Genomic DNA, 21,550 nt, shown 5'->3' with positions numbered 1-21,550 from the left:
AGGTACTCAGCGCTCGAGCAGGTTTTCATCAAGGATTTCTGTACTTTGCTCCGTTCATCTTTGCCTCGATCCTGACTAGTCTCCCAGTCCCTGCCGCTGAAAAACATCCCCACAGTATGATGCTGCCACGCCCATGCTTCACCATAGGGATGGTGCCAGGTTTCCTCCAGACGTGACGCTTGGCATTCAGGCCAAAAAGTTCAATCTTGATTTCATCAGACCAGAGAATCATGTTTCTCATGGTCTGAGAGTCCTTTAGGTGCCTTTTGGCAAACTCCAAGCGGGCTGTCATGTGCCTTTTACTTAGGAGTGGTTTCAGTCTGGCCACTCTACCATAAAGGCCTGATTGGTGTAGCGCTGCGGAGATGGTTGTCCTTCTGGAAGATTCTCCCATCTCCACAGAGGAACTCTAGCGCTCTGTCAGTGATCATTGGGTTCTTGGTTACCCACCTGACCAAGACCCTTCTCCTCCGATTGCTCAGTTTGGTCGGGTGGCCAGCACTAGGAAGAGTCTTTGTTTCCAAACTTCTTCCGTTTAAGAATGATGTGTTCTTGGGGACCTTCAATGTTGCAGAAATGTTTTTGGGACCCTTCCCCAGATCTGTGTCTCTGAGCTCTAGGGACAATTCCTTTGACCTCGAGGCTTGGTTTTTACTCTGATATGCACTGTCTGTGCATGGTGTGTGCCTTTCCAAATCATGTCCAATCAATTGAATTTATCACAGGTGGACTCCAATCAAGTTGTAGAAACATCTCAATGATGATCAATGGAAACAGGATGCACCTGAGCTCAATTTCTAATCTCATAGCAAAGGGTCAGATTACTTATGTAAATACGGTATTTCTGTTTTTTATTTTATTTATTTTAATACATTTGAAAACATTTCCAAAAACCTGTGTGGTATTATGTGTAGATTGCTGAGGATGTTTTTTTATTTAATCAATTTTAGAGTAAGGCTGTAACGTAACAATATGTAGGAAAAGTCAAGGGCTCTGAAGGCACTGTATATCGTATTGTATCGTTTTGACAATGTCACAATGTTATTTTTGCACTAGTTGGCTGTACCTGCATCAAAACGGCAGTGTTATCCCTTCAAAGCTGGTTCCTTTTAAAATATGGAGACACTTTGTTTTCAGCACTTTTATTTCCATGACTGATCAAATATGTTTTAACATGGTTTCGCAATAAAACTACAGTATCGAATCGCAATACATATATTTTTTTATTTAACTAGACAAGTCAGTTCAGAACAAATTCTTATTTTATAATGACGGCCAAACCCTCCCCTATCCCGGACGACACTGGGCCTGTGCGCCGCCCTATGGGACTCCTGATCACGGCCGGTTGTGATACAGTCTGGGATCGAACCAGGGTCTGTTGTGATGCCTTTAGCACTGAATTGCAGTGCCTTAGACCACTGTGCCACTCAGGTCCCCAAATGTATATAGAATCGTGAGAATCGAAAATACATATCGTATTGACATAAGTACCGTGATGATATTGTATCGTCCCTGGCAATTTCCAGCCCTACAGGTCCTCAAGTTGACATATTAAAGTACACACACATTTGTAATTGTGAGAGGGAGCTGGGACTCAATTGTGGGTGGAAGGTAATTGTAAGTCCCTACTTGTAAGTGCCACTGGGTGGAGAAGTTCAAATGTTGTTACCCCTGTTGTGCAATTCCTCGGAGTTGTGCCCCTAAATATCAGAGATGCATACATTCTCCGCAATCTCCCATCTCTCCTTTCCCCCTCGTTGCAGAAGCTCATTGCATATGGCCACATCACAGGCAACGCCCCTGACAGTAGTGCTCCAGGGAAGAGGCTCATCGACCGGCTGGTGGAGACCATCTGTAACTGTTTCCAGGGCCCACAGACAGACGAGGGGGTGCAGCTGCAAATCATTAAGGTGAGTCTGTCAGGGACTCCATTCATCTTAAACCTCTGCTTTATTTATAGCTACATATTTATACCGATGTACCATATATAGCCTAGTTGCCTCTCAGGACAAATTGCTGCCCATTATTTCCCACCTCCATTCCCCACTGTGATACTACAGGTATATCCGGTGGCAAATCTGTCTTTTATGGCTGTACAGTAGGCGTGATGCATAACCAGAGTTCATTTCAGTTTCACATAGTGGAACTCCAAAGTTGAGGGTCCAAAGTCTGTTTTGTTCATACAAGCCAACAGTATTGTCACTGTTGACAACAGGTTTTATTGGACTGACCAGTCTTCCTACCGTATTTGAACGATCTAGAATGATCTAGAATTCACAAAGGTAGTGCAAGACATTATTTTCTTATATTTCCCCTGACTGTTCTGACCCCTGCTGTTCTCCTCCAGGCTCTCCTAACTGCAGTGACCTCCCCTCACATTGAGATACACGAGGGGACTGTTCTACTGACTGTGCGTACCTGTTACAACATCTACCTGGCCAGCCGCAACCTCATCAACCAGACCACCGCCAAGGCCACGCTCACACAGATGCTCAATGTGATCTTCACCCGCATGGAGACACAGGCGGTCAGTATACTGTCCAGACCAGCCCAGTTCACTCTCATATTTACTTGTTCATACATGCAGTCATCCAAACAAAGCGCTCGACTCCATCTTAGACCCTGGTCTGTATCCTCTTAAAGCAAGCTGATTGAGTAATGGAGATGAAAATAAATCTTGATTTACTGGAAATGGAGACCTTCCTTGTGTCCCAATAATTTCTCCATAAGTGTATTTGTCAGTGTGTTAACTGTCTGATTGTCTCCTAGCCGACTAGCTGACTTGTTCATTGGCTGTTATTCACATGCTGTTTGGTGTTCTGACTAGTTTTATTGATCATGACCTGTCTGTCCATCTCCCTGCATCTATACAGGCTCTGGAGTCTCACGAGCAGGAGAAGGATAGACTGTGTTTGCCCCATCAGAACCCTTCCACTTCCCCTGGGCGGATATGCGGTTCTCCCCGGTCAGACCGCACCCAAGACTTAAGCGGGACGCCATCTCCTGCGGCCAGCACCCCAGACCTCCATACCACGCCCCTGGCCCCAGACACACCCTCCATCAATGGCCAACCAGAGGAGTGCAAGACTGAGGAGGATGTGGCTGTTACAGAGGAGAAAAGGGAGGAGACACCACCTCCAGGTATTGGCGTTGAGTATATTTATACATAACGTCAATCATGTGCTATTATTGCATGACATTTCTGAAGCCTACATCATCCTCATTTATTTGACACATGTTCTTTTCTCATCAATAGTTTTTGAAGATCCAGTTTCAGAGACCCCAATAACCGTAAAACAGCCAGTCGAGGAAGGGCATGAGGTGGGGCAGGGGGAGAAATCAGAAGTAGGAGGGGATGAGAAACCAGAAGTCGATTCAAAGCCAACAGAGCAACCAACGAGTGAGGAAGTGGCTCCAGCACCTGAACCAGAGTCACAGCCCCAGACCGCACCAGGTTAGGCATTGGTTGTAACCATAGGTGGTGTGATTGGACAGAGTTTGTTAATCAGGGCTTGTCCTGGTCTATCATTTACACACCTGTATCTGACTGGACTTTTCCACCTCTCCACACAGAAGGGGATCATCTCCCTGAGCAGACAGAGGTGGTGCCCCCTAGACCCAGGACAGATACGAACCAAATGAATGGCATTATGGATGACCGTGGTTCAGTGTCTTCTACAGACATCCTGGTGAGTTAGCTCTTATCTGTGGAATGAGGATGGGTCACATCAAAGGTTTTATGGGAGAAAACAGTGATTTGTGATTATTTTTGCCCCTATGCATTATACATTAGTTTTGGTAGTTTAGTTATATATTGACAATTGCGTTGTATAGTTTAAGCCGGTTCTGTTTAGTCATTTGCTCTCTATCTTTAGGATGCAGAGTCTATGCAGGGTGGCCAGAACACTGCTCGTTTCTCCCACATCCTGCAGAAAGACGCCTTCTTGGTCTTCCGCTCCCTCTGCAAGCTCTCCATGAAGCCCCTGGCCGACGGACCCCCTGACCCAAAGTGAGACATGATCCGCTAGTCCTTCAGCCCCAGTTTCCCCTCTGTTCAAACGCACAACTCCTCCCTTGTTCTCATCACCTAATCCAAGTCCAAGTTTCTCCTGGCTTTCTCTACACAATACTATATACAGGGCCTTCAGAAAGTATTAACACCCCTGGACATTTTTCACATTTTGTTATAAAGTGGGATTCAAATTCATTTGTCTTTTTTTTTGTCAATGATTGACACAAAATACTCATGTCAAAGTGGAAGAAAAATATTTATTTAAAAAATATAACACTATCTTGACTAGATAAGTATGTCAACCCTGCTAAAAGGTGAATTTGTCTCCCTGATTTTGTCTCCCACGGAGTTAGGAAGAACGCCTGTATCTTTGTAGTGACTGTGTGTATTGATACACCATCCAAAGTGTAATTAATAACTTCACCATGCTCAAAGGGATATTCAATGTCTGCTTTTATTATTTTTACTGATCTTACCAATAAGTGCCCTTCTTTGCGAGGCATTGGAAAACCTCCCTGGTCTTTGTGGTTGAATCTGTGTTTGAAATATACTGCTCAACTGAGGGACCTTACTGATAATTGTATGTTTGGGGTACAGAGATGAGGTAGTCATTCAAAAATCATGTTATACACTATTATTGCACACAGAATGAGTCCATGAAATGTATTATGTGACTTGTTAAGCACATTTTTACTCCTGATCTTGTTTAGCCTTGCCACAACAAAGGGGTTGAATGCTTATGACACTTTTTTTTTTTTTTTTCATTTTTTTTTTTTTTTCATTTGTAAACATTCTGAAAACATAATTCCACTTTGACATCATGGGGTATTGAGTGTAGGCCAGTGACAACATTTGACTTCAATCCATTTTAAATTCAGGCTGTAACGACAAAATGTGGAACAAGTCAAAGGGTGTGAATACTTTCTCAAGGCACTGTAAATAGCTTCCACTTGGTATATAGACCGTTTTAAAGATCAGTATACCCAGGTTAGCTGGAGGTTTTACATTCGTGACTGGGCTTCTTCAGTTGCTGTAATCTAAAACCCTAAGGCTGGGAGACTGAATAGGTAAGTGAAAGCTGAGCCTGATCACTGCATCCAAACATATTCGACAGTGACGTGCTATAATTTAAACCTAAATAACTATATTGTACTATGGCTATAAACTGTACAAGTCATTCATATACTAAACTGTTGAATATTTATTTACACTTCCCACAATCTCCCTTTTTTTCGGCTCTTTCCCATGTCCTTGTCGTCTCTCCTTTTCCGTCTTCATTGCCTTTTCCCGTCTCTCTTCTCCCCGTCGAACTCCTTCTCTGTCCCCTTACTCTCTCCCCCTCTCCTCAGGTCTCATGAGCTGCGCTCCAAAGTGGTGTCTCTGCAGCTGCTGCTGTCTGTGCTCCAGGGGGCAGGGCCCGTCTTCCGTACCCACGAGATGTTTGTCAATGCCATCAAGCAGTACCTGTGTGTGGCCCTCTCCAAAAACGGAGTGTCCTCTGTGCCCGAGGTGTTTGAGCTCTCCCTCGCCATCTTCCTCACCCTTCTCTCCCACTTTAAAGTCCACCTCAAGATGCAGATCGAGGTTCGGGATACAGGATTTATATATTTTATCTGTGATTTTTGAGTCTTTATACTCAATTTAAAATAGGCAACATAGAATGGAAAATAAAAATGAATGATGAAACTACTTACCACTTTTAATTCCCTCACTGTCTCTACCTCTCCCAGGTGTTTTTCAGGGAGATTTTCCTGACCATTCTGGAAACATCGTCCAGCTCCTTTGAACACAAGTGGATGGTCATTCAGACCCTCACACGGATATGTGCAGGTAAAACACACACAAGCCTGATGGACACATTTAGTGTGCATTGCTGTTTATGTACAGTACTGTTCAAAAGTTTGAAAGAAAATTTAAAAAATTGTTCATTAAAATAACATCAAATTGATCAGAAGTACAGTGTAGACATTGTTAATGGTGTAAATGACTATTGTAGCTGGAAATTGCGGATTTGATATGGAATGTCTACATAGGCGTACAGAGGCCCATTATCAGCAACCATCACTCCTGTGTTTCAATGGCACATTGTGTTAGCTAATCCAAGTTTATCATTTTAAAAGGCTAATTGATCATTAGAAAACCCTTTTTGCAATTATGTTAGCACAGCTGAAAACTGTTGTCCTGATTAAGGAAGCAATAAAACTGGCCTTCTTTAGACTAGTTGAGTATCTGGAGCATCTGCATTTGTGGGTTAGATTACAGGCTCAAAATGTACACCACTGTGTACTACTCCCTTCACAGAACAGAGCAAACTGGCCCTAACCAGAATAGAAAGAGAAGTGGGAGGCCCCGGTGCACAACTGAGCAAGAGGACAAGTACATTAGAGGGTCTAGTTTGAGAGACAGATGCCGGACAAGTCCTCAAATGGCAGCTTCATTAAATAGTACCCGCAAAACACCAGTCTCAACGTCAACAGTGAAGAGGCGACTCCGGGATGCTGGCGTTTTAGGCAGAGTTGCAAAGAAAAAGCCATGTCTCAGACTGGCCAATAAAAATAAAATATTAAGAAGGGCAAAAGAACACAGACACTGGACAGAGGAAGATTGGAGGAAAGTGTTTAAGTTTGAGATGTTCGGATCACAAAGAAGAACATTCGTGGGACTCAGAAGAAAAAATAAGATGCTGGAGGAGTGCTTGACGCCATCTGTCAAGCATGGTGGAGGCAATGTGATGGTCTGGGGGTGCTTTGGTGGTGGTAAAGTGGGAGATTTGTACAGGGTAAAAGGGATCTTGAAGAAGGAAGGCTATCACTCCATTTTGCAACGCCATGCCATACCCTGTGGACGCCTCTTAATTGGAGCCAATTTCCTCCTAGAACAGGACAATGACCCAAAGCACAACTCCAAACTATGCAAGAACTATTTAGGGAAGAAGCAGTCAGCTGGTATTATGTCTATAATGGAGTGGCCAGCACAGTCACCGGATCTCAACCCTATTGAGCTGTTGTGGGAGCAGCTTGACTGTATGGTACGTAAGAAGTGCCCATCAAGCCAATCCAACTTGTGGGAGGTGCTTCAGGAGGCATGGAGTGAAATCTCTTCAGATTACCTCAACAAATTGACAACTAGAATGCCAAAGGTCTGCAGGGCTGTAATTTCTGCAAATGGAGGATTCTTTGACAAAAGCAAAGTTTGAAGGACACAATTATTATTTATAACCTTGTCAACGTCTTGACTATATTTCCTATTCATTTTGCAACTCATTTCATGTATGTTTTCATGGAAAACAAGGACATTTCTAAGTGACCCCAAACTTTTGAACGGTAATGTACATATACCAAATTTTTATCTTCTATCCCCCATCTTCAAACCCTTCACCCCCAGATGCTCAGTGTGTGGTGGATATCTACGTAAACTACGACTGTGACCTGAACGCTGCAAACATCTTTGAGCGGCTGGTGAACGATCTATCTAAGATTGCCATGGGGAGGAGTGGCCAGGAGCTGGGGATGACCCCTCTACAGGTTACCTCAAATACGTTGACATCATGCTTGGATTTTATCTGTCGTTTAGCTGTTTCTCTGGGGTAGGAAGTATTTTTGAGCTCTGTAAATGATGTGACAGACTGGTTAACATGAGACATATTGCAGGAGCTGAGTCTGCGTAAGAAGGGTCTGGAGTGTTTAGTGTCCATTCTGAAATGCATGGTGGAGTGGAGCAGAGACATGTATGTCAACCCCAACCTGCAGGCCAACCTCGGTGAGTGTAATAAGCAGTGTGTGTGTCTGGCAGGGATTCCGTTAGGAAAATGTTGTGCCGGACAAATGACTGGGAAGATTTAAATTTATCGGGCATTGGGTGCGTAACTCAGGACATCCGTCCGCACCATCAATTAACGAGGGATATTGACCAAATGAGCCACATTTTACGTGTCCTTAAAAACAGCCTTTAACAAATAATAAAAACACTACCTTGTGTTTCGATGTGTAGCATATGCAAAAATGTATAGCCTATTGTAAAGGGCATTGCATGTATAGGCTATAAAGATAAGCATTATATTGTTAGATTATAGGAGTTACTCTGGTAGGCTTAAAACATTCAACCTCAACTGTCGGAGTCAGTTCTTCATAGACCTGCAGTACAAAAGGCTAATAGCCACATCACACCTTCACAAATGTTTCTAAACTTTATTAGATTCATATCAAGAGTAAGTCAAGCCGTTGTTTATAGGGAAAATACAAGCAGGATATTATATTGCGGCAAATGCAACATTACAGTATGAACTTAATTTGTTAAAAGAAAAAGACTCAACAGAATGAAACAAAACACTTTCAAACTGGTTTAAACATTCACCAAAGTTTTGAACACGCTATATTGCAGCAATTACCAAGAAAGCCTAGTGCCTACAGTACCCAAAAAATGACTGCAATAAGCTAATGATATTTATATTACAACAGGCCTACTTATCTCAAATTAAATACGGAGGACTCAGACAGTTCAAACTTAATTTAGCCAACGAAAATATATCAACTGAATGAAAAAATATCCCTCTTGTATATTTAAAGAAATAGTTTAGATTAATATTGGCATACTATCTTACTTTCAATAGGCCTCCACTCTTTAAAGTCAACAGTACCCAAGGCTCCTCGCTCTCCCTTTCCTCAGCAGTGCGCAAGGAGTTAGACAATGGTGCTGAAGCGGGTGTGTGTGTGTGTGTGTGTGTGTGTGTGTGTGTGTGTGTGTGTGTGTCTAGCTGCACCTCTCAGCCTAAACAGTGTGTATCTTGACCCTGCTGTGTGTGACCCAGGCCAGGAGCGGCCGTCAGATGGTGAGGGTCCGGAGCTGAAGCTTCCTGACCACCTGGCGTCTCGTAGAGACAGCGTCAGTTCTCTGGACTCCACCATGTCATCTAGTGTCCAGTCCTCCCAGCCTGACCACCCAGAACAGTATGAGGTCATCAAACAACAGAAGGACGTCATTGAGCACGGCATTGAGCTGTGAGTCTCACACTCTTTGTCCTTCCCTTTGGCTTTCTTTGTTTTTTTCTGTCTATATACAGTATCAGTCTGGGAGGTAGTGTTAATTTCGTCAACAATAACTGACGAAAAATATTCGTCAACCACCTATTTTTCCTGACGAAAGCTAATGATGATACTGAGACGAGATGCCATGAAAAAAAACTGTCACAAATGAGTTTTCATTCCAGGTGACAAAAATGTAGTTGTGTAAAGATACCTTAATAGAAAATGACTCAAGTAAAAGTGAAAATCACCTGGTAAAAAACAACTTGAGTAAAAGTATTTGGTTTTAAATATACTTAAGTATCAAAAGTAAAAGTACACATCATTTTTAATTGCTTATATTAAGCAAAGCAGACGGCCACATTTTTCTAGTTTTAATTTATTTACGGACAGCCAGGGGCACGCTCCAACATTCAGACATAATTTACAAACAAAACATGTTTTTAGTGAGTCTGCCAGATCAGAGGCAGCAGGGATGACCGGGGATGTTCTCTTGATAAGTGTGTGAATTAGATCATTTTCCTGTCCTGATAAGCATTCAAAATGTAGAGTACTTTTGGGTGTCTGGGAAAATGTGTGGAGTAAAAAGTACATTATTTTCTTTAGGAATGTAGTGAAGATAAAAGTTGTCAAATATATTAATAGTAAAGTACAGTTCCCCCATAAAACTACTTAAGTAGTACTTTAAAGTGTTTTTACTTAAGTACTTCATACCACTGTGAAAATGTGACTAGACGAGAATTCCACATGAGACTAATGCAAGTTCAATTTGACATGAAGCTCCTTTTCATCTGTATTGTCCAATTATATGCGGAATATTTAATGCAATCCTCTTATTGGCAGATTTAACGTGTTTAAGTTGCGCGGGCTTATTGAACTGATCTGCCTGACTCCCACACAGCTCCCGGGCGGTCACTTCAGTCACTCGCTCTCTTTTGAAGTTGATGGACAGCATGGACACTTCAATTGTAACCTACCTCAACTAGAAACAATTATGTTTACTCTCTTACTTTCACATAGGCTATTTTTGCTTTGATCACATAAGCTCTATTTTTCCGTCTGTGCTGTTTTTCATCTGTTTTGCCACACTCGACGTCAGCAAGTGCCAGTGCAGTATTTTCCCCCATTTTGAAATGCTAGTGCTATTTGCTGAATATCAGTATCACATTAACAATTCTGACATTGTTGGAAAGCGTATATTCTCCCATTTTTAAGGGAATCACTGTTATTTACCCTCATTGCAAGGTTATGATTGGGGGGGGGGGAGCGCTGTATGCCTAAATAGTTTAATCTGTAGCCTTGGCTTTGTTGTCCATATGGTAAATCATGGCTGGCATTGGTTACAATCTACTACAATAGCAGTGTGCCAGCTATATGAATGATAGTATGCCTAGTTGAATGTGGACATGATGGAAGTTAAATATGAACTATTTCATGGGGAAAAATACACTGGCTAGTCGACTGCTATAACTAAAACTAAGGATGAAATTACTAACATATGACTAAGCCTAAAAGGTACTATTAGACTAAATCTAAAATGGCTGCCAAAATGAACACTGCCTATCTAGTTATACAGTATATCTGTAGTAGCCATAGATGATTTGTCTCCATCTCTAAAGTTTCAACAAAAAGCCCAAGCGAGGTGTCCAGTTCTTACAAGACCAAGGCATGCTGGGAAACACAGCAGAGGACATTGCCCAGTTTCTACACCAAGAGGAGCGCCTGGACACAGTGAGCACCTCATCACAACCTTGTATCACTGTACAAACATGAAGGAGTTTGATTTAGTAGCCTCTCTAGAGAGTATGCAACAACAGAAAGTTATTGTGATGTGTTCGGACTCGAGTTTGTACTAGAAAAGGTTGTCATTGTAGATGCCAGGTCTTCGTTGTAGATGCCAGGTCTTCGTTGTAGATGCCAGGTCTTCGTTGTAGATGCCAGGTCTTCGTTGTAGATGCCAGGTCTTCGTTGTAGATGCCAGGTCTTCGTTGTAGATGCCAGGTCTTCGTTGTAGATGCCAGATCTTCGTTGTAGATGCCAGATCTTCATTGTAGATGCCAGATCTTCATTGTAGATGCCAGATCTTCATTGTAGATGCCAGATCTTCATTGTAGATGCCAGATCTTCATTGTAGATGCCAGATCTTCATTGTAGATGCCAGATCTTCATTGTAGATGCCAGATCTTCATTGTAGATGCCAGATCTTCATTGTAGATGCCAGATCTTCATTGTAGATGCCAGGTTGTCACTGTTGATGCCAGATCTTCATTGTAGATGCCAGGTTGTCATTGTAGATGCCACATCTTCATTGTAAATGCCAGGTTGTCATTGTAAATTAGAATTGGTTCTACCTTACATGGTTATATTTATATAAAATACATAGCTAAAAGGGTTTGTTAGAGCTTCCTATCTCTGGCACAGCTTTTCACCATTTCTCCTTTCTCTTCTCTCTAGACCCAGGTGGGGGAGTACCTGGGGGAGAACGTGCGTTTCAACAAGGAGGTGATGTACAGCTACGTGGACCAGCTGGACTTCTGTGGCCGGGACTTTGTGTCTGCTCTGAGGGCTTTCCTGGAGGGCTTCCGGCTCCCCGGAGAGGCCCAGAAAATTGACAGGCTCATGGAGAAGTTCGCTGCCCGATATCTGGAGTGTAACCAGGGGTAAGGGAGACATGTCAGTGACTGTTTGCTACCAGCAGGGGGAGGAGTTGAGTTTGCATACACGCTCTGGAAACATGTCGTCGAGAACATCCTCAATTATAGATACTGCATGGACGTGTAGCCACTTTGAATATTCATTATGTAATGCCCAGTGGTTTACTGATGCACCACCTTGTTACCTCAACTGGCCTTAACCTCTTGCCCCTGTAGACAGACTGAGTTTGCCAGTGCAGACACGGCCTACGTCTTGGCCTACTCCATCATCATGCTCACCACCGACCTGCACAGTCCACAGGTCAGAACACCAACCAATCGGTTTATTTAGCCTGTTGATCTATCCATACACCCACGTCCAGTTATTTGTAATCACTGTTGTTCCCCACCGTTATTTGACCTGTACAGGTGAAGAACAAAATGACCAAGGAGCAGTACATCAAAATGAACCGTGGTATCAACGACAGTAAGGACCTGCCTGAGGAGTACCTGTCCTCCATATACGATGAGATCGCTGGCAAGAAGATCGCCATGAAGGACAGGAAGGAGCACACGATCACACCCAAGACTAGCAAGCACAGTAAGTCGAGATAACAGGGGTATAACAAGCCAGAGACAGATGTATTTAGAGTAGGGACAACTTTTAGAATTGGCAATATTGTTCTTACTCTTAGGCGTTCACTGATGAAGCATTGCTTAAATATTCCCAATGTTATTATCATTGAGCGTGGGAAATGCCCTTTACAAGTTAAGTATTATTAATTTGAGTGGTGAGCCTACATGTCTGCCGTAGAATGTGGTAGTGCCATGTAAATGCATCAGGATTCAGAAACATCAATGTCCTAACGCTCTAAATATATGGCTCTGTGACAGATGATCTAAAACTGTATGTATTATGCATCAACTGAACCCCTACACCACCCAGCTTAGTGGGAACTTGTAAAGCCTACAAGTTACCGTGAAGAGTGTGTTGGTCATGTGATAATCTAGGCACTCTCTTTCTTATCAGGTGTAGCCACTGAGAAGCAGCGTCGTCTGCTGTATAACGTGGAGATGGAACAGATGGCCAAGACAGCCAAGGCCCTGATGGAGGCTGTGAGCCACGCCCAGGCTCCCTTCTTCAGCGCCACCCACCTGGAACACGTCCGGCCCATGTTTAAGGTACTGCAGAGCCACCCTCGCAATGACCATGTCCTCTTTAGCTCAGTTGGTAGAGCATGGTGCTTGCAGCACCCGGATAGTGGGTTCAATTCCCGGGACCACCCATAAGTAAAATGTATGCGCGCATGACTGCAAGTTTCTCACGCATGACTGCAAGTTTCTTTGGATAAAAGAGTGGATGAAATGGCATATACGATTATAGTATCACCTCATTAGGACCACTGCACCACCATCTGCAGTGGCTGGGATGGGTAATGCTTGTGAATGTGTACAAGAAGGTGGCTGTATGACCAATGCTCTGCGTGTGTGTTGCAGTTGGCGTGGACCCCTCTCCTGGCAGCCTTCAGCGTGGGGCTGCAGGACTGTGATGACCAGGAGGTGGCCTCTCTGTGTCTGGAGGGGATCCGCTGTGCTATCAGGATCACCTGTATCTTCAGTATGCTGGTCAGAGGCCACAGCAAAATAATTCAATGTATCATCCTAACACCTTTACTATCTACGGACTATGATTAATTTTGTTAACCCCCCCCCCTTCCCCCAAACATCAAACATGGTTCTATGCTCAACATGAAATTGAAACTCCTAGCCTGTTTTGTCTGTTTCTTTGAATGTCTCGTCTGTCTGTCTTCACGGCGCTGTGCAGTTGGAGAGGGATGCGTATGTCCAAGCCTTGGCTCGGTTCACCCTGCTCACAGCCAGCTCCAGCATCACTGAGATGAAGCAGAAGAACATCGACACCATCAAGACCCTTATCACTGTGGCCCACACAGACGGAAACTACCTGGGCAACTCTTGGCACGAGGTAGGTCAGGGCTTCTCCCATGAAGCCAACTTGGCTTTCCCAACCCTGCCTCTCATCTCCTCTTCTGTGAGTCAGAAATCCACCCCATCTATCTGTCTGTCTCTATGCAAACAAATCCAGTGGAAAGAGAGCATAGCACTTGACTTGGTAGAGACGTCATGAACAGAACATGGAGGCTGACCTCTAATCCTTGGCCTGTGTTTCTCTGTGCAGATCCTGCGGTGTATCAGCCAGCTGGAGTTGGCCCAGCTGATTGGCACAGGGGTGAAGACACGCTACATCTCTGGAGTGGTCCGGGACAGTCAGGCTGGCATCAAGGGTTTCCCAATCGGGGGAGAGGAGTTCATGCCCCTGGGACTGGGTAGGTCACACAGGGCTTTGAAAATCAGGGACAGTTAGTGTGTAAATGGTGTGTGTGTGAAGATGTGGTCCTCTAAAGGGTGTCTACCAACTCTGCCCAGAGTGGGTGAAATTTTACTTCCTTACGTTATAGAAATACATTTTACCAAGACAAGTATGAATATTCATGTTCTAAATCGTTCAGTGGGGTCTTTCTCTAACATATCATTAAAGGAGAACTTTTTAAAGAATTGGAATTTCAAATTAAAATAAAGCGTATCTACTAAAACATGAAAATGCTATATTTCGTGTCTCAAAATCGATATCCTTCTTACCTCTATATTGTTTTATATCCTGCGGATTCGAGAATAAAGATGACGAAAGGGAGCCAGCCAGTCAGCCAGTGGCCTTAATTCTTGCACAGAATCCATCCTAGCTGGCGCGATGCAATTTTACTGATTTTTGGCCAATTTATATTCTCTGGCCTCCATTGATTTAGTCACCCTAATTCTGTCCATCATACAAGGGTTAAAAACTCCAATAACTTTTGAATGGATTATGATGGAGATGTGAGGTTTGGACCATTGGTTTTCTTAGAGGATTATCTACCCAACATATCATTTTACCCATTGGTCAAAGATGCATTTTTGATTGGACACCCTATCTCCTGTAGCTTAGTTGGTTTGAGCATGGAGCTTGCAATGACAGTATAGTGGGTTCGATTCCCAGGACCACCCGTGTGTAAAATATATGCACGCTTGACTGTAAATCACTTTGGATTCAAGTGTTGGCTAAATGGCATAATATGTTAAATGGTGTGTCTGAAATGGGTTTCCTGTTGCAGGGACCCTGGTGGGAGGTCCAGACAGGAGGCAGATGGCTCATATCCAGGAGTCTGTGGGAGAGACCAGCTCTCAGAGCGTGGTGGTTGCTGTAGACAGGTGAGAGATACACGTTCAACGTACATCCATGGCTGCAGACATCTGTTCTTAATCATTTATGTCCATGTGACTATCTGGATGGTGCTTTCTGGAAGTACATGTCTTGTAAATCTGACCTGTATTTGTTTGCAGGATCTTCACTGGTTCCACAAGGCTGGATGGAAATGCAGTTGGTAAGTGGATCTGTGTGTTTTGCCGTGTGTGTGTGTGTTTCGCCGTGTGTGTGTGTTTCTGATGTTGTCCTGTGTCCTTTTCCTAGTGGACTTTGTGCGGTGGTTGTGTGCTGTCTCCATGGATGAACTGGCCTCTGCTCACCAGCCGAGGATGTTCAGTCTGCAGAAGATAGTAGAGATCTCCTACTACAACATGAACCGCATCCGCCTGCAGTGGTCACGCATCTGGCAGGTCATCGGAGACCACTTCAACAAGGTGAGCTCCTATCTTCAGTAAGGAAGGTGTCCTGGAACCAGATTAAGCATATTCCTGGACTAAGAAACACTTTCAATTGAGATTGTCCATTAAGAATTGTTAGTCCAGCAGTCGTCTAAATCTATTAATCTAACCTGATTATGCAGAGACTTAGTCTATCAAGGGCTCCAGACTAACATTTTCCACTGGCTGTAATGGTGCTACTATCTTTTTCAGTTGGTGGCACCAGCCAATGATTTGGTCTGGTCACACCATTTATTTTTTTCTGTGGCGTTACACAACATACATTTTTGTAAATCACCTTATAATGTAATTCACAGTGCTTTAGACTGTGTAATAGACTACTGAGATGGTAGGCTATTCAAAAAATAAGTTGTTTCATCTAACATGTCCAAGCAGGAATGAATGATTCAAGATATTTTGATGTGCAACCTAATCCAGTGACTGTCATGAATTGTGGGTTGACAATAGGCTATTGTTTTATTTTACTGTTAAAATAGGCCTCCAGAATTTCCAGAATTTTGTTGATCAATAGAGATTCATCTTTATGTGCACTAATATCATATGCTAATTCACCACATGAGGAACTGAAAACTCAAAGCACATTATATAGATCAGGAACACTAAATATAATACCTACTGCTAATAGTCATGTATTAGTCTAAGTCCAATGAATGTCCTAAAAAGACTTTGCAGTTGTAGCTTGCTACCTTATGCACTCGCATTGGCCCACGCGCACTTCGTATCTTAAAGCCAAATCAAATATCTTGGTTGTAAAATAGTTGCTGTTGAACTCTATTCAAGAGATGACGAATACAAATGATATCCACAGAAAGTTGAGAACAACAGTAGTTACCTCCAAAGCTATGCGTTTTCCCGCAGTTGAATTTTGAAAAGTTCTACAATCAGAAGCCTTTTTTCTCTATCCTGGAGCCCACATTGGGGGAGAGGGAGAGAGAGTGGCTCGCTCATCACAGCAGCAGGCCCCAGGGAAACGGGCCTAGGGGCAGGGCAGACACTTTCATTACAGGAATCATGAGGAGAATGCACTATACTGGTTTTCGACACCCCAAAAAATAGGACGTTTTGGAACTTGAGTGAGGTGACCATGCAATGAATGTTCAGCTCACACTGATGTGACAAGTACGTTTTTACTTTCAAAGCCATGTCAAAAGGGTGGCAAAAACAAAAAGTATTGTGCCCTGCTATGTACCGACTGTGGATCTATGCCTCTGCTCCTCCACCAGGTGGGCTGCAACCCCAACGAGGACGTGGCCATCTTTGCAGTGGACTCTCTGAGGCAGCTGTCCATGAAGTTCCTGGAGAAAGGAGAGCTGGCTAACTTCCGCTTCCAGAAGGACTTCCTCCGGCCATTTGAACACATCGTGAAGAAGAACAGGTAAAGAGAGACTGGACCGGGGGAAGGGAGATAGTAGGAGGAGGAGAGGCAGAGGTGGAACAATCTAGGGGATATGATGTGGAAAAACCCTGCCAGCACAGAACCAAATCCAGCCTGCACACTCGCCACAAATGCTTGACTCTTTGTCCCACTCTTTCTTTCCTCCACAGATCTCCCACTATCAGGGACATGGTGATCCGCTGTGTGGCCCAGATGGTCAACTCCCAGGCAGCTAACATCCGCTCCGGCTGGAAGAACATCTTCTCTGTGTTCCACCAGGCCGCCTCGGATCACGACGAGAACATTGTGGAGCTGGCCTTCCAGACTACTGGCCACATAGTCAGTGAGTACCGACACGTTAGGACTGGGGCTCAACCATCGTTTTGTCTCAAAGGGCATGGCCAGCCCGGTAGAGAAATGGACTGCTGTGTAATAATTCTCCTTTCTCTTCTCCAGTGATCACGTTTCAGCAGCACTTTGCAGCAGCCATAGACTCCTTCCAGGATGCAGTGAAGTGTCTGTCTGAGTTTGTGTGCAACGCTGCCTTCCCTGACACCAGTATGGAGGCCATCCGGCTCATACGCCACTGTGCTAAATATGTGGCTGAACGGCCGCAGGTAGGCATCCCACAGAATTCCAAAGCACATTCCAAACCTAGATCACAAAGTACTAAAGTGCTTTCTAATCAAGCCTGCAACCGAACAGCATTTTGGAGTGGATTCTTTATTTGCATCATGGTTAAGTACATAATGGTGCCAGTCCATCATGATAATGTTCCTCTAATGGGTCTTCCCTGTCTGTCCCCAGGCTCTGCGGGAGTACACCAGTGATGACATGAACGTGGCCCCAGGGGACCGGGTGTGGGTGAGAGGCTGGTTCCCCATCCTCTTTGAGCTGTCCTGCATCATCAACCGCTGCAAGCTGGACATCAGGACGAGGTAAGGAATCTGACCCGTAGCTCACCCTACATGTGGAGAGGCACCACAAATGTAATGCTTTGAGCCCAATAGGCATTCATGTACGCTTGACGTGTGTGTCTTTCTGTCACAGGGGTCTGACTGTGATGTTTGAGATTATGAAGAGCTATGGACACACCTTTGAAAAGCACTGGTGGCACGACCTTTTCCGCATCGTCTTCCGCATCTTTGACAATATGAAGCTCCCTGAGCAACAGACGGAGGTGAGAGGCTGTAGGGATTGTCATTGGTTCCACTGTATGACTGTCTTGAGTAGGCATTTCTGTAATTAACACTGGCTTTTGCACCAGTCACTCACTCAACCTCGTGATTTGTTGTGTTGCTCGTCTGTGTGTATTTTGTGTCTTGTGATTTATCGTAGAAGCACGAGTGGATGACCACGACCTGTAACCACGCCCTGTACGCCATCTGTGATGTCTTCACCCAGTTCTATGAGCCTCTCAGTGAGGTCCTGCTGGCTGACATCTTCACTCAGCTGCAGTGGTGTGTCAGACAAGGTGGGTCCTATACTCCCCACAGAGAGGGGGGAGCAGCTGACTCACACAGACACACACACCAGAGAGGGGGGAAGAGAGCTGCTGACTCACACAGACACACACACCAGAGAGAGGGGGGAAAAGAGAGCAGCTGACTCACACAGACACACACACCAGAGAGAGGGGAGAAACAGCAGCTGACTCATACAGTCACACCAGACAGAGGGGGAAAGAGAGCAGCTGACTCATACAGTCACACCAGAGAGAGGGGGAAAGAGAGCAGCTGACTCATACAGTCACACCAGAGAGAGGGGGAAAGAGAGCAGCTGACTCATACAGTCACACCAGAGAGAGGGGGAAAGAGAGCAGCTGACTCATACAGTCACACCAGAGAGAGGGGGAAAGAGAGCAGCTGACTCATACAGTCACACCAGAGAGAGGGGGAAAGAGAGCAGCTGACTCATAGTCACACCAGAGAGAGGGGAGAAACAGCAGCTGACTCATACAGTCACACCAGACAGAGGGGGAAAGAGAGCAGCTGACTCATACAGTCACACCAGAGAGAGGGGGAAAGAGAGCAGCTGACTCATACAGTCACACCAGAGAGAGGGGGAAAGAGAGCAGCTGACTCATACAGTCACACCAGAGAGAGGGGGAAAGAGAGCAGCTGACTCATACAGTCACACCAGAGAGAGGGGGAAAGAGAGCAGCTGACTCATACAGTCACACCAGAGAGAGGGGGAAAGAGAGCAGCTGACTCATACAGTCACACCAGAGAGAGGGGGAAAGAGAGCAGCTGACTCATACAGTCACACCAGAGAGAGGGGGGAAAGAGAGCAGCTGACTCACACACACATACACACCAGAGAGAGGGGGAAAGAGAGCAGCTGACTCATACAGTCACACCAGAGAGAGGGGGAAAGAGAGCAGCTGACTCACACACACATACACACCAGAGAGGGGGAAAGAGAGCAGCTGACTCATACAGCCACACCAGAGAGAGGGGGGGAAAGAGAGCAGCTGACTCACACACACATACACACCAGAGAGAGGGGAGAAACAGCAGCTGACTCAGACACACACTTAACTAATTCAATTCAAGCTGTATTCACTGTAATATTCTTTGAAACATTTACCAGTTTGAAGTTTGGTGACATAATGGTGAATGACACCACTATTTTCTCTCCACTACCCCAGATAATGAGCAGTTGGCCCGGTCAGGGACTAACTGCCTAGAGAACCTGGTCATCCTGAATGGGGAGAAGTTTAGCCCAGAGGTGTGGAACGTCACCTGCTCATGTATGCTGGACATCTTCCAGACCACCAGCCCACACGCGTGAGTTCTGCTGCCGGCCTGTTTTCACTTTTGCAACCCATCACCATAAACAGGCATCCAACAGTAATTCTCAATGTGTTTTTAAATATTTATTTGCACACATAAACAGAAAACGCACTGTTATAGTAAGAAATGCTGATCTTGCATTTGCGTTGCATTGCAAGAACAAGTCTGATGTCAGATGTAGTCATGAGCAGAACTTTCAGCAGGCCATGGTAAGTCATGGACACAGGAAACCCTTCCTCCAATAGACCACATGACTGATGATGTGCACATTCTTTTTTCTCCTCTCTACAGCCTGTTGACATGGCGACCAGCTGGTCAGGAAGAGGAGGCTGGTGATGGGAAACATATGGTGGGCAAACAATATTTATGAAGCTTCAGACAGTCAAATTAAAGCTTTTGAGCCTGACTATAGACATACATGAGTATATGGCAGTGATTTGACTTTTGAAAATAAATATCTTGCCGTTTGTTCGTGTCATGAGTTGTTTTCTCTCACAAACATACTACAGGATGTAGATTTTGACACCCAATCCCAGAGCAGCTATGACAGAGCCCTGTCAGAGAGAGGAGGTCAGAGCCAAATGTCCACTGCCAGCGATGAGACCTGGAAGGGTAAACCCCATGCCAGTATGCAACGAATTACAGAAACCTTTTGACCCTCTCACCTCAATTCACATTTCTATCTTTATACGTACCTCATCCTCCTTGTCGTGTTCCACTTTTCCACATTGACCTCAGTCTCTCGTGGGTTCCTATCTGTCTTCCTGATGCCGCTGTGCTCTGTGTCTGTGGCAGGAGTGTCAGACCAGAAGCTGTTTGCTGGACTGCTCATCAAGTGTGTGGTGCAGCTGGAGCTGATCCAGACCATTGACAACATTGTCTTCTACCCGGCAACCAGCAAGAAGGAAGATGCCGAAAATATGGCTGCTGCACAGGTTTGTCATAATGGAGCTAAACTACAATGGCTCGAAACTGAAGTCTTGACCCTTATTCACGTTTAATCAGGGCATTTATGCATCAACTTAGTAGGGTGTTTTGGGTGTACTGTATGTTGTTGAAGGATTGACCTAGACTCTGTGCTATGTCTCTCCCAGAGGGATACTCTGGAGGAGGCTGCAGAGGAAGGGGACCCTGGGCAGGTGGAGCAAGGCATGTACAGACACCTCTCCTCCCAGCACCTTTTCAAGCTGCTGGACTGCCTGCTGGAGTCACACACCTTCGCCAGAGATTTCAACTCTAACAACGAGCAGAGGACTGCACTCTGGAGAGCAGGTGCGTTCAACTGTCTGTGTGTCTGGTGTGTTCAGATCTGTCATGTGAGATACAGGATTCTCTTGACATCTCTGTGGTATGTCCATCTACGTTCATATGTCTGTCTGGCTGTCTGTGTCTCAGGATTTAAGGGGAAGTCGAAGCCCAATCTGCTAAAGCAGGAGACCAGTAGCCTGGCCTGTAGCCTGCGTATTCTGTTCCGTATGTACTGTGACCGGCAGCTCCAGGACTCCTGGCCTGACATCCAGACACGACTGCTGCTGTGAGTGTCCTGGAGAGGGAAAGACAGGGGGAGGGATCATGTTGTGAAAGCTCTTTACAACTGTAAAGCGACTTTGGGTCCTTGAGAAGTGCTATATAAAGACCATGTATTATTATTGTTAAATACGTAAAAGTTACTTGTGCTACTTGAACAACAAGACTAGCTTGAATGTAAATTTGATTACATCATGTCATCCTTAGTCTTCCTGATTGGCCCATCTGTAATAGGTTCTTCATCAATGGTTTGTGGGGGTGTTCCCCCTCTGGCAGTGAGATATGTGGTAATGTTGGTCCTGTGTGTCCTGTCCTCAGCGTGTGCAGCGAGGCCCTGGCCTACTTTATCAGCCTAACCTCTGAGAGCCACAGAGAGGCCTGGACAAGCCTGCTCCTCCTGCTGCTCACCAGGACTCTTCGACTGACCGACATCAAGGCACACACACATTTATTCACAAGTTACACACACT

The 21,550-nt window shown here is 44.8% G+C and overlaps 1 protein-coding gene across 2 annotated transcripts in view; it reads left to right on the top strand.

The window, feature by feature from the left end:
- LOC112215999 (ADP-ribosylation factor guanine nucleotide-exchange factor 2 (brefeldin A-inhibited)) overlaps positions 1–21,550 on the top strand; it is a 36,054-nt gene that overhangs the window by 12,920 nt on the left and 1,584 nt on the right. The window contains exons 4-38 of one of the 2 annotated variants that reach the window (XM_024375547.2): positions 1,764–1,910; positions 2,348–2,527; positions 2,874–3,141; positions 3,257–3,454; positions 3,574–3,689; positions 3,876–4,009; positions 5,362–5,596; positions 5,743–5,842; positions 7,397–7,536; positions 7,663–7,771; positions 8,820–9,009; positions 10,653–10,764; positions 11,488–11,693; positions 11,904–11,988; positions 12,096–12,267; positions 12,697–12,848; positions 13,164–13,292; positions 13,492–13,650; positions 13,864–14,011; positions 14,834–14,930; positions 15,063–15,103; positions 15,190–15,359; positions 16,607–16,758; positions 16,929–17,101; positions 17,215–17,375; positions 17,566–17,696; positions 17,809–17,938; positions 18,097–18,232; positions 19,409–19,547; positions 19,845–19,902; positions 20,063–20,165; positions 20,349–20,488; positions 20,648–20,825; positions 20,949–21,087; positions 21,399–21,516. In XM_024375547.2, the coding sequence (XP_024231315.1) occupies positions 1,764–1,910; positions 2,348–2,527; positions 2,874–3,141; positions 3,257–3,454; positions 3,574–3,689; positions 3,876–4,009; positions 5,362–5,596; positions 5,743–5,842; positions 7,397–7,536; positions 7,663–7,771; positions 8,820–9,009; positions 10,653–10,764; positions 11,488–11,693; positions 11,904–11,988; positions 12,096–12,267; positions 12,697–12,848; positions 13,164–13,292; positions 13,492–13,650; positions 13,864–14,011; positions 14,834–14,930; positions 15,063–15,103; positions 15,190–15,359; positions 16,607–16,758; positions 16,929–17,101; positions 17,215–17,375; positions 17,566–17,696; positions 17,809–17,938; positions 18,097–18,232; positions 19,409–19,547; positions 19,845–19,902; positions 20,063–20,165; positions 20,349–20,488; positions 20,648–20,825; positions 20,949–21,087; positions 21,399–21,516 (5,046 nt within the window). Of the gene's footprint in view, positions 1–1,763; positions 1,911–2,347; positions 2,528–2,873; positions 3,142–3,256; positions 3,455–3,573; positions 3,690–3,875; positions 4,010–5,361; positions 5,597–5,742; positions 5,843–7,396; positions 7,537–7,662; positions 7,772–8,819; positions 9,010–10,652; positions 10,765–11,487; positions 11,694–11,903; positions 11,989–12,095; positions 12,268–12,696; positions 12,849–13,163; positions 13,293–13,491; positions 13,651–13,863; positions 14,012–14,833; positions 14,931–15,062; positions 15,104–15,189; positions 15,360–16,606; positions 16,759–16,928; positions 17,102–17,214; positions 17,376–17,565; positions 17,697–17,808; positions 17,939–18,096; positions 18,233–19,408; positions 19,548–19,844; positions 19,903–20,062; positions 20,181–20,348; positions 20,489–20,647; positions 20,826–20,948; positions 21,088–21,398; positions 21,517–21,550 lie in introns of both variants that reach the window. The other variant, XM_024375546.2, reaches the window with a different exon arrangement.

The sequence above is a fragment of the Oncorhynchus tshawytscha genome, linkage group LG16, assembly GCF_018296145.1.
Source record: "Oncorhynchus tshawytscha isolate Ot180627B linkage group LG16, Otsh_v2.0, whole genome shotgun sequence".
Taxonomy (NCBI): Eukaryota; Metazoa; Chordata; class Actinopteri; order Salmoniformes; family Salmonidae; genus Oncorhynchus; species Oncorhynchus tshawytscha.
The sequence above is the reverse complement of the archived record's forward strand: the minus strand, read 5'-3'. Positions and strand labels throughout refer to the sequence as shown.